The sequence below is a fragment of the Marmota flaviventris genome, chromosome 6, assembly GCF_047511675.1.
Source record: "Marmota flaviventris isolate mMarFla1 chromosome 6, mMarFla1.hap1, whole genome shotgun sequence".
In the NCBI taxonomy this organism is placed as follows: Eukaryota; Metazoa; Chordata; class Mammalia; order Rodentia; family Sciuridae; genus Marmota; species Marmota flaviventris.
This window is the reverse complement of record NC_092503.1, coordinates 40,793,825-40,809,484: the sequence shown is the minus strand read 5'-3', so window position 1 is coordinate 40,809,484 and position 15,660 is coordinate 40,793,825. Positions and strand designations below refer to the sequence as shown.

At 35.0% G+C, this 15,660-nt stretch overlaps 1 protein-coding gene across 4 annotated transcripts in view; it reads left to right on the top strand.

The window, feature by feature from the left end:
• Positions 1-2,318, top strand: part of Pkib (cAMP-dependent protein kinase inhibitor beta) — a 108,053-nt gene extending 105,735 nt beyond the window's left edge. For all 4 annotated transcript variants that reach the window (XM_027953029.2, XM_027953030.2, XM_071613877.1 and 1 more), the window contains one exon: positions 1,154-2,318. In XM_027953029.2, the coding sequence (XP_027808830.1) occupies positions 1,154-1,221 (68 nt within the window). In that variant the 3' untranslated portion in view covers positions 1,222-2,318. The remainder of the gene's footprint in view (positions 1-1,153) is intronic.
• The last annotated feature ends 13,342 nt before the right edge of the window (positions 2,319-15,660 follow it).

Here is a 15,660-nt window from a genome sequence, read left to right as displayed (position 1 = left end):
GTCCACTTCTAGATGAGGCAAAAGGGTTTGGGATCATGAAGTTATTAGGCCTGGGTAGGAGGAGCAGGAGCAGAGCCAGCTCCAAACGTGTGCAACAGGGCAGTTACACAGGGCACTGGGCTCCTGAGAGACCTGCACTACTCTTGCCATTGAAAGCTTTCAGAATTTATGAACAAGTTTGCTGCATTTTCACTTTTCACGGGGTGCTGGTAAAATACAAAACCAATGCTTAGAAATACTTTCCCTGTAATAGGAGGAAGAACATGACGAGTAAGCGCAGATTACAGAGGGTTTTAGAGATTTAATGGCAATAGAGCTCCTATCTGATGACTTTGGTTTAATTTTTCCTGTGAAGTAGAAAGTCGAGTCATGTAGGTCAGTTTCAGTGGTACACGCCTGTAATCCCAGTAGCTAGGGAGGCTGAGGCAGGAGGATCATGAGTTCAAAGCCAGCCTTAGCAGCAGCAAGCTACTAAGTAATTCAGTGAGACCCTGTCTCTAAATAAAATACAAAATAGGGCTGAGGGTATGGCTCAGTGGTCAAGTGCCCCTGAGTATCAAAGAAGAAAGGAAGGAAGGAAGGAAGGAAGGAAGGAAGGAAGGAGAGAGAGAGAGAGAGAGAGAGAGAGAGAGAGAGAGAGAGAGAGAGAAAGAAAGAGAAGTCATCTAAATGCAAAGGGAGTAAAAGGTATGAAGAACCTAGAGAAAACAAAATGTAGCACAGGGAGGTGGTTAAGGTGTGGCTCATGGAGCCATTTGGCTTGGGTCCAAGTTGTCACTCTGTAACTTACTCTATGACTTTGGGCAGTCATTTAACCTGTTTGTGCTTCAGTTTACTATTTGTAAATAGAGATTGTAATCACACCTTAAGAGACTTTCTGACACTTAACAACTATAGACTAGAAGAGAAAATTGATTAGGAGAAAGTAGATCCCCAAACCTGCTCCTTCATATAGTTTCATGTCTGGATTGAAGACAAAATATGTGCTCGTCAAGTATAAAATGATTAGGGTAGGTAAAGGAAAAAACAACTCTTTTATATATATATATATATATATATATATATATATATATATATATATATATATATAAAACCTTTTATATTATATATCATATTACATATATATAAATATAAATTTATCTTTTTTTTCCAGATGAAAAAAAGAAAGAGGAAGAAACAACCAAAGACCAATTGGAAAATCCCCCAAATGAAGAAAATTGAAGGCTGATAACTAAGAGTGCTGAATTTATGCACTTTGAAAGACTTAGTGACTATGTTTTCCTGAGATGTTTGATCTGGTGGTAACTGTGGTGACATGTGTCATTAGATAATTTTGTTGTGGCGCTATTCATCTGGATTGCAACCATGATGTCCAATGTAGGTTATTAAATGGTAGGTTACTTACAAATTGCACCCAAGGGGAAAGTTAAGAAAGTATGAGCACTTAAATACATATCATTGTCTGTAAACCCAACAAAATTCACTGTCCTCTCATAGATTTATTTAGCCAGATATATGTTAAATTCCATTTTTATGGGGATAGAGAAGAGGTTTATTGACAAGTACAAACCAAACACTATTATTTTAAAACTTTGTAGACTTTGTAGGAAATTATATTTTGGGGATAAGAAGGAATAATAATAAAAAATCACATAGATGGAGTATGTTTATTTTTAATCAAAATTGTACCAGATTTTTCCCCACCTTAAAAAATTTTTGAAAATATTGTAAGTTTAACAATATAAGCATTTCTAGGATGTTTTTGTCTGATATTTTGCGTCTATTCTGTGCACACTGTGATTTTTGATGTGAATCCTTAGAATGTAACATTTGTGACAAATTGTTTATATGGAACATGCCTATTAAATGAATTTCACTCTCTTCTTTAACTATGATATATGTACATGTGTGTATATTTTATTTTAATGTGAATTATATTAAATCCTTTACTAGTCTCTTTACAATGTCTTTTATTATTCTTAGGGCTTTTGTGTATGTATTATGTCTAAATTTCCTCAGGAATGCAGATCTTACTTTTGATATCTTTCCTAAAGTAGCTTAACAAAACAGTAAACACTTAAGTATTTGATCAATAATCTAAGTGGAGATAGCAAAACACATGCTTTTAACATGTATTTAAGCACATATTTTAAAAGGATCAAAAACAAACCAAAGCATTAGTAAGTTTTGATTTATTAAGTATTTTATGAAAATAATAGACTTCTGGTTTTTAAAAATGTTGATTTAAATTAATTTATTTTCATTTTCAGATACAAGGCATGCAATTATAATTTGTGGACTTAATCTGTATATGTTAAGAAAATAAACTCTTTCACTAAAGAACTTTGTTGCCAATATAAGTCTCCTTCATTTTATGTTCTGAAGTATGCCACATGGGATATGGTGATGCATTCTGAAGGATGAAGTTAATAGTCTTTACAGCATAAATCACCTCCTGCTTATTATTTTATTGACAAATCCTACCCTTAAGTGTTATATTTTTCATAGGGATGTATTTCAAATAATTTTGATTGTTTTAAGTTCTCCAATATAAATTTTTTAAAAATAATATTTTAGGTGCAGTGCTAATTTAATATTCATTAAAATGTATTATAGCCTTAAAATTGTTTTTCTGAAGGTTTATGACATGAGATTGAGTTACAGTATGAAAAAAGATGAGAAAAGAAGGGTGGCTTTCAATGTGGGTAGGGAGCAGTATGTCCTCTCTAGGACATTTGGCAATGTCTGGAGACTTGGCAGGCCTGGGAGAGAGGGAGCTACTGGCACCTAGTGGGCAAAGGCCAGGTGTGCTGCCAAGCAGCAAAGCATACAATAACCCTATAGGACAGTCCCACAGCATAAAATTACCAGGACGTTAATAGTGCTGAGGTTCAGAAACTCTAGAGTTAAACCTGAAGAACGGTGGATTTTGGAATCTGATCACCTGGGTTTGAATTCTAGCTCTGCTAAACACTAGCTGTGTGATCTTGGGCATTTTACACCATTTTTCTAAGTCTCAGTTGTATCTCTGGAATGGTATTAAAATTAGTGCATACTTTATGTGGTGGGTGAAAGCAGTAAATGAAATGGCAAAACAATTGAATAATGACTGGTAAAACAATTATTTAGTAAACACTGGCTATACCACCATCATATGCATATACATATATATGTATATGCATATCTCCAAGGTGTGAGTTATTGACAGAATATTTGCCAACAGAAGGATTCCACCCCCACCCTTAGGAGCCCAGACTAAGCAGAATAATATGCCAGTAGTATTTTAAAGTAAAACTGGGTTCACTTCTCAATAGTTTCATTATTTAAAAAATTCAAACCATTTGTGGAGAAACTAGGGTACTTTGCTGTAGCAAGTAGTTACTTTCAACAAAGCTACCTCCTTGGTGCTTATTAAAGAATGACTCTGTGCCCATTTTTGCCATTGTCTTTGTACAAGGCACCCACTTTACCTAATAGGTAGAAAGTCTTAATACTGTTAGATAACAAGGCTAAAAAGGAACAATAAAGCTATAAAAAGAGACTATCTGAAAACTTAACTCTGTTCAAGGAAATAAAAAGAAGAACATGCTAGAAACCCATTTTGTGTTGTGAATCCTGAGATGTTTTTGTACTCTGGGCAGGAAAGGTTTGAACTCTCTTAAATGTGAGTGTCTATAGAGGTAGGTGTCTAACTTGCAAATGGAGATAATGTATTCACTTTCCTTTTGCTAGTTCAAGTCGTTTGAACCTCTTGGACAGATAGTGTAAAGAGATAGAGAAAACAGAATAAGAGAAAGATGCTTCTGGAGTTTCTAATCTGTTGTCCTGTCTATGGAACCTGGCAACTTGAAAGTATTAGCTTTGCCATTTGCTCTCCTAACTCTGTTTTGAGTTATTTTACTCTGTACTTCCATTTCTTCAATGTGAAAACTAGTGAATTATTACAAGGATTAAATGAGTGAGTACTAGCAAATTGCAAAGCTAATGCCTGACACAAAGCAAAAACTATTATTATTTGCCAAAAAACATAGGGTCACAGATACTTTAAGAAGATTAACTTAGATCTATTGATTGTTCACCACATTGTTGCCCAAACAGATTTTTCTCCTCTTCCTTTACTCTCCTTTCTATTAGTAGCATGCCCTTGGCTAAAAGTAGGGCTGATTATCAGTGAATTCGCTCTCTATATATTTTGAGTTATTAATGACAACTCTTGGAACATCAAAAATCTGCAGTTAGAAGACAGAAATATTGGCCCAAACAAAGGTTGAAACAGGAATTGCTATTAGCTGTAAAAAATCCTCAGATGGCTTTCTTATTAAGCACCCATCAACAGGAATAATTATTTTAGCCAATCTTGAGTGATTACTGATTACTAAGTGCCAAGTAGACCCCTTTGAAGTTTCATAAAAATAATAATAAAGAATAGTCATTCATGTTTTTCATTTTATTGATATAAAAAACGGATTCTGGGGATGCCCTTGAGAACTCACAGAGAAAAAATAGCAAAGGTGATCAAGGACAGGGCGCTGGGAGCCAAGATGTGCATTGCTTCTATTGTACTAACTGGTAGTCTCTGTCAACACCAATTCACTCAGTTTAGTTTTATTAAATTTGTTGGAATTCCAGTTAGAGTTTCTAGGAAAATTGCAAAGCTGTATATGGGAAGTATAAGGCATTAGCTGTCAAGAAGCACTCATATCTTGGCACAAGTGATTTTATTCAGGTTTATTTTTTCTTCCACTTTTTCATATATTTCAGAGTAGGATTTAGACAGAAAAGACCATATCATTTAATTTGCCATTAACCTTTAGGATCCTGAAGGAATAGAAAGTTTGTGAGAAGGCCATGGCTCTTCTTTTTGAAGTGAGGCAGCACTTGGAAGAGGTAAGGGGAAAAAGTCTGGATGGAAATAAAGATAAGTACCGTAGTCAAATTCAAACTTGATTCCTTCCACCTGTGGTCTGGAGCTGCCCAGGACCATGAAAAGAGCACAGTGACATTTTGAGAGTGTGTTCATCAGCTTTCCATTACTGAGAAAAAATACTTGAGAAAATAAACTTGAAATGAGGAAAAGTTTATTTGGGCTCAGAGAGATTTTAGTCCATGGGCACTTAGCCCTGTTGCTTTGGGCCTGTGAATTGACAGTACATCAGGGTGGAGCACATGGGAGAGTGAACCTCATGACAGCTGGGAAGCAAAAAGAAGAAGGGGCTGGAGTTCAGCTGCCTCGTTAAAGGGCATGACCCCAATGACCTAGCTTCCCTCTACTAGGCCCCACCTGCTAATGGTTCCATCTCTTCCCAGTAGTTGACCTTTGGAGGACATTCAAGATCCAAATTACAGGAGAGGGAACCACAAAATTATCGTTATGAATTAACTCCGAATATTTTTAAAGAGGGACCTCATAGGCAACTAAGATAATCTCATTGACTCTCTGTTGTTATACTTTAGGGAGAAATACTATTTTTCAAAATTGAGGGGGCAGAGAAGCCTCTGAAGTACCAGCTGGGACCAGGGGGTGGGGGTGGGGTAGACTACTGTGGCCTCAGCAAGACATTAAGAAACAAAAGTCTTTCTGCACTTGAGAGTCTAGGGAACTAAATTTGGCAGCTCTGTGAAACCTCTCACAGTGCTTTAGAAATATTAGGCATTCAAATAATCCTGTTTTATAATAAAATTTCACCTAAATTCCAAAATTGGATTTCCAATAGTGGAAGGAATTTGATTTTTAAATCTTTCCTTTCTTTGATGTCCTTATATTGTAGAGAACAATAGACAAAAAAGCATTGAACTGTCGATATATGTATATTTGGTTCTAGGATTTTGACTTAAATTTGACCTAAATTGACTATGTACCTTTGGGTAAATTATTTTGCTCTTGGTTAGTCTTCACCGCTAATGTGTGAGAATTCCTGAGTTGACACTAGGGGGTGCCCTCACCACATCTCTTACCCACAAAAGTCCAATTTAAGTCAAGTTTGCCTGAGGTTTCCAGCTTGTGTGTTTTACTAACTCTGCTACAGGGGTTGGTCAAGATTATTGCAAAAACAAAACAATAACCCCCAAACTGCAGTATTTTCAAACACATCTTTCTTAGAGACAGTTTAGAAATGAAATTAAAATAGAAAGTGTTCTAATCCCTGGCTAGTGTTTTTTGTTTGTTTTGGTTTTGTATAATCTATATTCTTAGGTACCAAAAGAGGGTGTTGTAATACCCTTATTCAGACTATAAGAGCTACGCCTTTTTCTTCTATTTAACAGAGTGTTTCTTTTTCTGTATAACAGAGCCAACTGGATCCTTTAATAATAATAATAATAATGGATAGCTATGTACAAATGTTTTATTATTAAAGCCAAATTACAAATAATTAGGAATTCTCTAAAATCTTAACAATTCAAAAAAGGCCTTTGATGTCTTTCAAGTTAAAAGTGTTACTTTCATTCATGACTTTTAAGCTTTGAAAAGTCCCTGAGAGCTTAAACCAAAGTAAATGGTATGTGAATGCATGGCTTTATTCTTGACTTAATTTAGAAGATCTTCTATTACATTACAGTTTCCCCTTCTGCTTTGGAGAAGGATGGGTCACATAAAAACAGAATGGAGGTCAATTAAGTGATTATTCCTGGTCTTCAAAGGTCAGGAAGGGAAATTGGGAGCATTTTTTTCCCCACAAATCTCACTGTATATTGTGTGGGAAAGTTGATGCATAAGGGGTCGCTGCCAAGTAGTTTTGGCAAGTAACTGCTGCTGGTAGGAGGCTCTGGGCACAGCTTCTGGTATCTCTGGAGTCTTTTCCATGGACAAGAAGATCCTTGCTTAGTGACAGGCCACATGTGACAGTGAGGGAAGAGACAGATAACAGCTAGCATTTAATATACGTTAAAAAAACTATTCCCAGTGTTTTATATTTACTTAATCTATTTAATTCTCACAATAGCCTCATACATTAAAAAACACACCCAGAGAAGTATTTGCCCAAGGATATTCTAGTAAAAGGCAAAGTCAAGTTTCAAAGTGAGCCAGGATAGCTTCAAAATCTGTGCTTTCAACCACTAAGCTCCATCATCCCCTCAAATGACAGCAAAAGTGGTCACTATGTGCCATAGTGGTTACGCTGCCAGAAACTATTCTGAGAATTTTACCTATGTGGACTCTTAATTCTCACAACAATCTCATGATGTGGATATTAATATTGTCCCTATTTTACAGTCAAGGAAACTGGCATGGGTCAGTTAAAAAGTTAAGGAGCTGAGAGTATGCTTAATTAAAGAGCAAGCTGCTTCCTATTGAAGTCCCCGTGAAGGCTACTGGGAGGTGCAGACTTCAGCTCTGTTTTCCCCCACCTTGGGTTTCTCTTACTTCTATTGATGCCTCCCTCTGCAGGCTTCCCTGAATTGCACTGGCTTTCTTTTAAGGGGTTGTTGCTCTAAGCATGGCAGTGAGCTTGGTTTTGGTGACTATTATAGGTAGGATTTCCAAAAAATATAATACTAAATATATACAGAGAACAATACACACTTGACTCCCTCTGCCCTGAGGGCTGCACTTTGAGAAAAGTGCTCCTTTACAACATTCTGGGGGCAGCTTCATAGATGCTTACTGTGTCCAGAAACCAGCCTGCTCTCCTTGGGTACCATCCCTCTACCAGTTTTCTGTGCAGTCACATAACCAAGATGGCCTTGAGTCTCCTTCTCAGGTGTTGTTCCTACTAGATGGTGATTAACAAAAGAACAATCTTACTCTTCTAGTGAGTCTACTTCCCACAGCAATGAATATTTAGGTGATTCACCAAGAGACAGTGAGGTAGAGATTGCTTCACCACAGGGCACAGACTGAGGAAGATACCTTACCATTCACTTTGCCTGTAGAAGAAAATAAGGCCCAATGGCTGGGTTATTCTGTCACCATGTGTAACAGAAAATTCAAGAGGAAGAACAGTTCTTTTCCATTCACAGATTCTTTTTTAATACAGTGTTTTCTTTCTCAGAGCTTTAGTTTCCTTATATGTGGAATGAAGTTATTGAAAAAATCTTCCAAATCCAAGTTCAGTCTCTGATTTGCGGGCTCGTTTTAAAAATTTGAAGGAATAAAACTGATTATTAGCAAAAATGGCATATGTACTCTTACCTTGCAAAAAAAATTATATATTTTTTTCTATAGTACTTATTTCAGTTTTCTAGCTGAGAGGAGAAAGGGCAAGTTGTGTGCAGGCTCCACAATTGTACACTCTGCAAATGAGTGATATTTCTCAGCATTCACTGAAGATATTATCAGAATCCCTACTGCAAGTGGTTCTATATGACATTTTAACTTCCTCACTTTAACTCGATATGTGTCTATTGAGTGCCTTTCTGAAATGGTCCCCATTCTCTCTCTTCATTGTTTCTCCAAGATAGGGAAATGAGCAATTCCACACTGACATACGTTAGACTTACCTATCTTACATGCATTTTTTTCTTTTGTTTGTGCATTATAGCCATACATGATAATTGTGTTCAGTTTGACATAATTATACATGCACGGAATTTAATTTACTACATTTCAGTCCCCAGTTCCCTTCGCTACTCCATCCCCATTCCCCTTCTTCTATTCTACTGGCCTATCTTCTACTCATTCATATGTTTTTAAGTGGTGCTTTATGGATACACATAAAGATGGAATTCACTAGTATATTTACACGTGTACATGGTGTAATTTTGTCAAATTCATTCTGCTTTTCCTCCCCTTTCCCATTTCTGTCCTCACTTAATATTCTACTCCACTGATCTTCCTTCTATCTTTACCTTCCATGCATTTTATACTATGTTTTGCTTGGTAACAAGTCTGCCCATTTCAGTGGACAGAGAGCATAGACATCTTCCTCCTTTAATAATTTTAGTCTTAGAAATACTCTTTCTCACCCCATTTAGTTCCTAATCTGAGATTGCTCTGGAGTTACCATCCTTCAAGTCTTCTGGTCTTCAAATTTGTGTCTGTTGGGGCAAGCCCCAAATGGCTATAGTTAGATTCCTTTGCAGAGATTTCCAGTGGACTATGCTAAAATGCACACATTTTTATTGTGCATCCAGGGTTGGGACCTGCCTATGTTATGGTTAGTCAAGGCCAGAAACACTCTGATTCAGTGTGTATATGAGATCATACACATGAACTTGTGAGTATGTGCCCTATTATGTAACCTGTTGGTAGTGTGCCTTCTTTGTTTGGTTGGCAAACAAAGAGCCTAGAGGGCAAAATGGAACTGGCTGGGTGCTGAATCTGAAGCTGGAGGCAGAAGGCTGTTGCCACCTCTGAATAAAGCACATCTGCTACCCTAACTGTGCCCGGCATCTTCTTCCACCTGCTGGAATCCTGGAAGCTTTCCTGAGACTGAGTTCCCACAGGACTCAGTCTAAAATATAACAAATGGTCAAAGATAAAAGAAAGGAAGCCATTAATGGGCTGCCTTGGTGGAGGCTCTTCTAAAACCTTGTCACTTCCTTGAGTGTAGGACCAGCCACAGATGAGATGGGACATGCTGTGAGGATCTCATGATGACAATGAGACATGCTCAGTGGGGACATTATTGGGTGTGGTAATCTGGGGGGCCGTCATAGAGGAAGAATAAACGTAGGTTTTTAGGGTGAAGAGATGGAAGGAGTGGAGAGTTTCAGATAGGAGGAGAAGCTCAGAGGAGGTAGCAATGTACAAGGCATATTTGGAGAGAAGAGGATGGCTGGTATTTCACTGAAGTGCAGAGAAGCAGAGGGAAATCAAAGTTTGAATGAGGTTCAGGATAGATTCTAGAAACGCAAGAAAGGCTGGTTAAGGCATCTGGACCTGATCCTGCAGGCAACAGAAAAGTGAAAATATTTCTACCTTATTCTTTGTCAATAAATGTGAAATGGATGGCAATTTAAAAAAAACAAAAAGACAAAAAAAAAAAAACCCAGCCACCTCTGTGAAAGAGAGTTCCACATCAGAGAATAGATGGGAAGCTGTAAGAAAACTTGATTCAAATTAAAAAACAAAACAACAAAACCCATCAATTCATCCAAGTGACTTTGCTCAGATTCACATATTCCCCTCCCAGAGGACTTCATGTGCTTTCAGTATATCTCACTCACCCTAGGAAGTAATCTGCTAACAAAAGCAATCGCTCCCCAGATGAAAGTTTCTTGTTCTCTATCTTTGGTATTGTTTAAGAAATACCACTTCTAATTCCCTGAGCTTTCAGAGAAAGGAGGTACAAGGAAATTAGATTCCAAACCATTGTTGCCTTTACTAAAGATGTCTGCATTTTAATATGCTGGGATAAAACCATGCCCTGGTAACAGAAGTGAGAGGAATTTCTCCATTCATGGAAGGTCTTCTGTGGATTTTTTAAAAAGGAGCAAAACAGTAACCAGATGGTAGTTGACAGGCCAACTGTAAAGGCAAGTTTTTGTTTTCATTTATTTCCTAAGGAAAAGAAAGATAATTAAAAGAAGAGAAGAACAAAATAGAAAAGCAAGAGAAGAAATACTAAAATATATAAAGAGACATGTGAATATGAATGGATACTGGAAACTAAGGAGCAAAATTAGTAAATACTTGAAAAATAGAAAATGAGAGGAAATAAAATATAACTGCACAACTTTTCCCAAATGGTTGCCTAGGAAACTTAACTAGGCATGGTTCTTTCTCTGCTGAATAATTATTAAGGGTCACACTGAATTTAGTTTCTTGGTTCTACCAGTATCAACCAGAAAACAAACAAGTTTTAGGCATAGTAGTTATGAGCACCATATTCTCTATATCATGCTTTTATCAGCAGAAGTGGTCAATTTCAGCAATTATGAATGTAATAAGAGAGGAATCATAAAATTGAAGCCCAGGAAAACAGGCAGGATGAAACTTTGAAAATCAAGTCAGTCTGAGGTGGCGATTAGTATACATAACAACAAGTTGTAAATTGTGGGAAAAGAGGCTCAAAGTCCATTTGGCAATGTGATTTAAGAATTATAGCTTGCCTGGTATTCTGTTGAAAATCATTTTTCCATGTTAAAGAACTTGGTACACCTGAGGACACATTGTGTGGTGCCTGATTTTCACATTACACTGCAGTCTTTCATTTGCCACAAGTGTTCAGCCCTGTGGATCCTATTACTACTCTTTTCTTTTTAATTGAACAATTATGAAGTCTGGAATGCATCCAAAAATGTCTTCCTGCTCCCATTTGAATTTCTTTTTTTTTCTACTATTCTATTTGCAGAAAAATGTTAATATAATGTTGCTATGAATAAATTCATTTCTAAAACTTTGTCCCTTTGTGTTTCTTGGGCAGAATTTTTAGGGTGTATGTGTGTGGTGGGGAATGACTGAGAGGGGACAAGGACCCCAGGTAGCAGGGGTTGTTTTCCAGAATCACTTACACCATCTCTTTTCCTAAACAAAAAAAGAAGAAGAAGACTTTAGAGTGTAAGAAGATCGCTGTTGTTTGGGATAATATGTCCGTTAGTCTGTCTGTTTTTCTTCGTGTGAAACACAGAGAGGTTTTCTGTAAGAGAAACTTGAAACGTTATATCCTCTATGATGGGATAGAATGAATCCTAATATTGTAAATATTTATACTTATGGACAAATTGGAAAGGCATAATGTAAAACAACAACAAAAATATCTCTGGCTTTTAGCAAACATTTGGAATTTCCTCCTTGAAATTCATGTTAAACATTCACTCATCTTTACACTGACATTATCTTGTTTCAACTATCAGAAAAAAGAAGCAAAGTCATGGAAGTTCAGGACAGAGCAAGCAGCAAAGCAAATGATATATTCAATCCTTAGCCATCTGTCTGGATCAAGGTAAAAATCATTTCCAAAATAGGAAAGGGACAGAGAAAGCCAAGAAAATCACTGTGAGTTTTCACTCTGGTTCTATTTATATAACCTACCGATTCTAGGAAGAACACTAAGTTCGTATCTCTACATATCTTACATCATTTCAGCATAGTTTATGTATATACATATAAATTTTTTTCTAGATATTATACTGAGCGAAACAGCTACATATTTCAATTCTAAGTTAATCTCACAAAAGAGCAATAAAATGTAATTCAAGAATAATGATTATAATAATGCAAATGATTTTGGAAGTGCCAATAAAATTTGGCATTACAATGTTAATATTTCTTACCTGATGACTTCCAGTTCATGCTCAGAGATTAGAAATTAGCTGAGCCTGTGACCTTAACACTCTTAATATGCTATATGAATCAGATGATCTTTCACAATTTCATTTTGACATTGCTCTATAGGTTTCACTATTTAAGAATTCCTTATACAAAAATGGGGACAATATTTACAATTATATAGACAATATTAGATAGTAATTTTTTTAAAAAAGCATTAGAATTCAAATTGAAAAATAAGGAACAAATCGACTTGCATTCTGCTGTCATATATAACAAATTAGAATAAATAAAATAAAATAAAAATAAAAATAAAGGATAATACTAGAAAACAGTTCAGAAAGAAGAAAAAATGTTTGAAAAATAATAAAAATGTGAAAGGAACACAAACTCTGTGTGTGTGTGTGTTTGTGTGTGTTTTCTGACTCAGCTAAGATGAATATGGTGCAGCAGCTAAGTACATGAGCTCCGGAGGTATACAAAGCTAATTGGAAGTGCCATTCAATCACTTACAGGTTACTGGTCCTGGGCAAGTCTTTATTCTCCCACTGTAGATTGTGAATAACTATAGCTCCTACTTCATAGGGTTATTAATGAAGATTTAAATGAAATACCATAATACATAGTGACTAGCAAATATTTAGTTAAATTGTGATAAATTATTACCGCTTATGCAGTAGTACAGCTATTTTAATAGGCAATTGAATAAATGTATTGATGAAATATTTAGTAGTATTTTAACATGGTTTTGTTTTTAAAAACACAGGTATGAATCTAGCAATTTGAGTTTGGGAACCACAATGAATTAAAAGCTCCTAGATTTTTCCCTCATCAAAGGTTACGCACTTTTAAGCTATTTGACTAAATATCCCATCCTGTAAGAAGAATGCACGTATGTATATACAGTACACACACATACATATATAGGCATAGTTTTGACTCACTATTTCATTCTATGAGATAAATGTGTATCACATAGTTATATGAATATATAAAAATAAAAATCTAAATGATTCAAAAATTGACATTTGGTAAAGGGAATGATTTACCCCTATTGTAAATTATGCATCTAATTTTGAAAATATGAACATGATATTCTGTATGTGAAAATTAAGAAATTTATTTAGTTATGTCTTCTGGAGATGCATTAAAGATTTAAAAATTTTGGGGTAATGACCACAAAATTCCTGACTGTATATTTATAAAATATCTAATGCTCATTAGTTTAACTCAAATTCAGTACACTATATGATTTGTCAGCTGGGGATGGAGTTCAGTGGTAAAGCACTTGTATAGCATGTGCAAAGCCCTGTGTTCAATGCCCTGTATGGCAAAATAAATAAATAAATAAGCTTTACAATGTAATAAAATATATAATGTAAACTATATAATGTAAATACATTGAAACCTTCTAAAAATCTTCAAATAAAATAACTGAATGATTACACTACAAAGTTTATTTTTATTTAAGTATTTTGATATTATAGAACAAATTATTTCAAGTTGAAGTTGTAAGAAGCATATCTTTTACCTAAGAAAACACCTTGTCCATAAAATGAATCATGCACAATGAAGCTACCATATAGTAATAAATCTTTATATAACCAATATTTATATCAATGTCATCTATATGTCCCTTTCTTTAGTATCATGTAGAATTTTTTGACAATTTATTTCTGAATAAAGGATTTCCAATTAATAAGATTTACTAAGCCTAAACTCCATCCTAAGTTTTTAATTTTGGGAGAGGATGATAGCATATCTGTATTTTATTTATTTATTTTTATTATTAGAGCTTAAGATTATACATAGTAATTGGGTTCATTCTGATACATACATATACATACATAGAAATCAATTTCAGTTCATGATCCTCCCTTTTCCCTCCTGTTCTCTCCCTACCTCCCCTACTCATAGGTTCTTCTACTCTACTAGACTTCCTTTTGTCTATTAATTTATATTTGATTGGTTCTTTATATAATCTTATCCTTCCTTCCCCCTTTCCTTTATTTTACTCTAGTTTCCGAATATAAGAGAAAACTTTTGACCTTTGAGTTTCTGAGTTTGGCTACTTTCACTTCGCATGTTTTTCTCAATTTCCATTCATTTACCAGCAAACAACATTAACTTCATTCTTTTTAATGGCTGAGTAAAACTTCATTGTGTGTGTGTGTGTGTGTATATATATATCACAATTTCTTAATCCATTCATCTATCAATGGTATCTGTGTTGATTCTATAATTTAACTATTGTGAATTGTGCTGCTATAAACATTGAGGTGGCTGTGTCATGGTAGTTTGCCAATTTTAGATCTTTTGGGAAAATACCCAGGAGTGGAATAGCTGGGTCATATAGTGGTTCTATCCCTACTTTTCTAAGGAATCTCCAAATTGGACAGCATATTTTTAAAAAGCTGGTTATCATAATGTTCTCTCATGTGAAAACTTTTTCCTAATGATAATTCTTTATTCTTATAGAACAGGAAACAATTTAAATCTTGATTTCCAATATAATGTCAGAAAATATTTTAATCAAATTAAGATAATAATCTTTATAGCTGGGTGCAGTGGCACAATCCCAGCAGCTTGGAAACTGAGGCAGAAGGATTGCAAGTTATAAGTCAGCTTCAGCAGTTAAGTGAGGCCCTAAGCAACTTAGCAAGACCCTGTCTCAAAATAAAAAATAAAAAATAAATGGGCTGTGGATGTGGCTCACTTGTGAATCACCAATGGGTTCAATCTCTGGTACCAAAATAATAATAATAATAATAATAATAATAATGAAAAATAATAGAAAAATTGAGTACTTGGGAAAATCTAATTTTAAACTAATTTATTGAGAAATAATTGACATACCAAAAACAGTCTATATTTTAATGTATATTACTTGTGAGTTAGGAGATATGTATACACTGTGAAGCCATTAACACAATCTATACCACAGACAATCTATACCACAAACTTCCAGAAGTTTCTTGCTACACTCTTATTTATCATTATTATTATTGTTTTGTGTAAGGAGAATTCTTAACATAAATCTACCCCAAAGTTTCCTACTATTATCTTATTCCTGACCTCCAAACTTTCCTACTATTATCTTATTTATCATTATTAGTGTTATTTTCTGAGGAGAATTCTTAACATAAGATCTATATTTTAAACAAAATTTTTAAAAATCCATTTTAATTTCACAATCTTTATGAGCATTAATGCAGGTGCAAGAAATAGTAAAAGACAATGAGAATAGAGCTTGATGTTTTTGTGGGTTTTTTTTTTTTTTTAATCCACTTGGCTACAAAGAACAAATTTAGAAGAACAAATCATTGTGTTTAAAAATCCTGATAATTAGTTGACTGAGAGACCATGTAACTTTTACAATAAAATCTATATTTACTCATCAATTATAGATTATACTTTAAGTGCTCTTTGACTTAAAGAGGAAGACACTCAATTCATACAACTATCTGTAACCAACCTCTGCAAAAAGGAGGTTGGGGCTTCAGTAATAC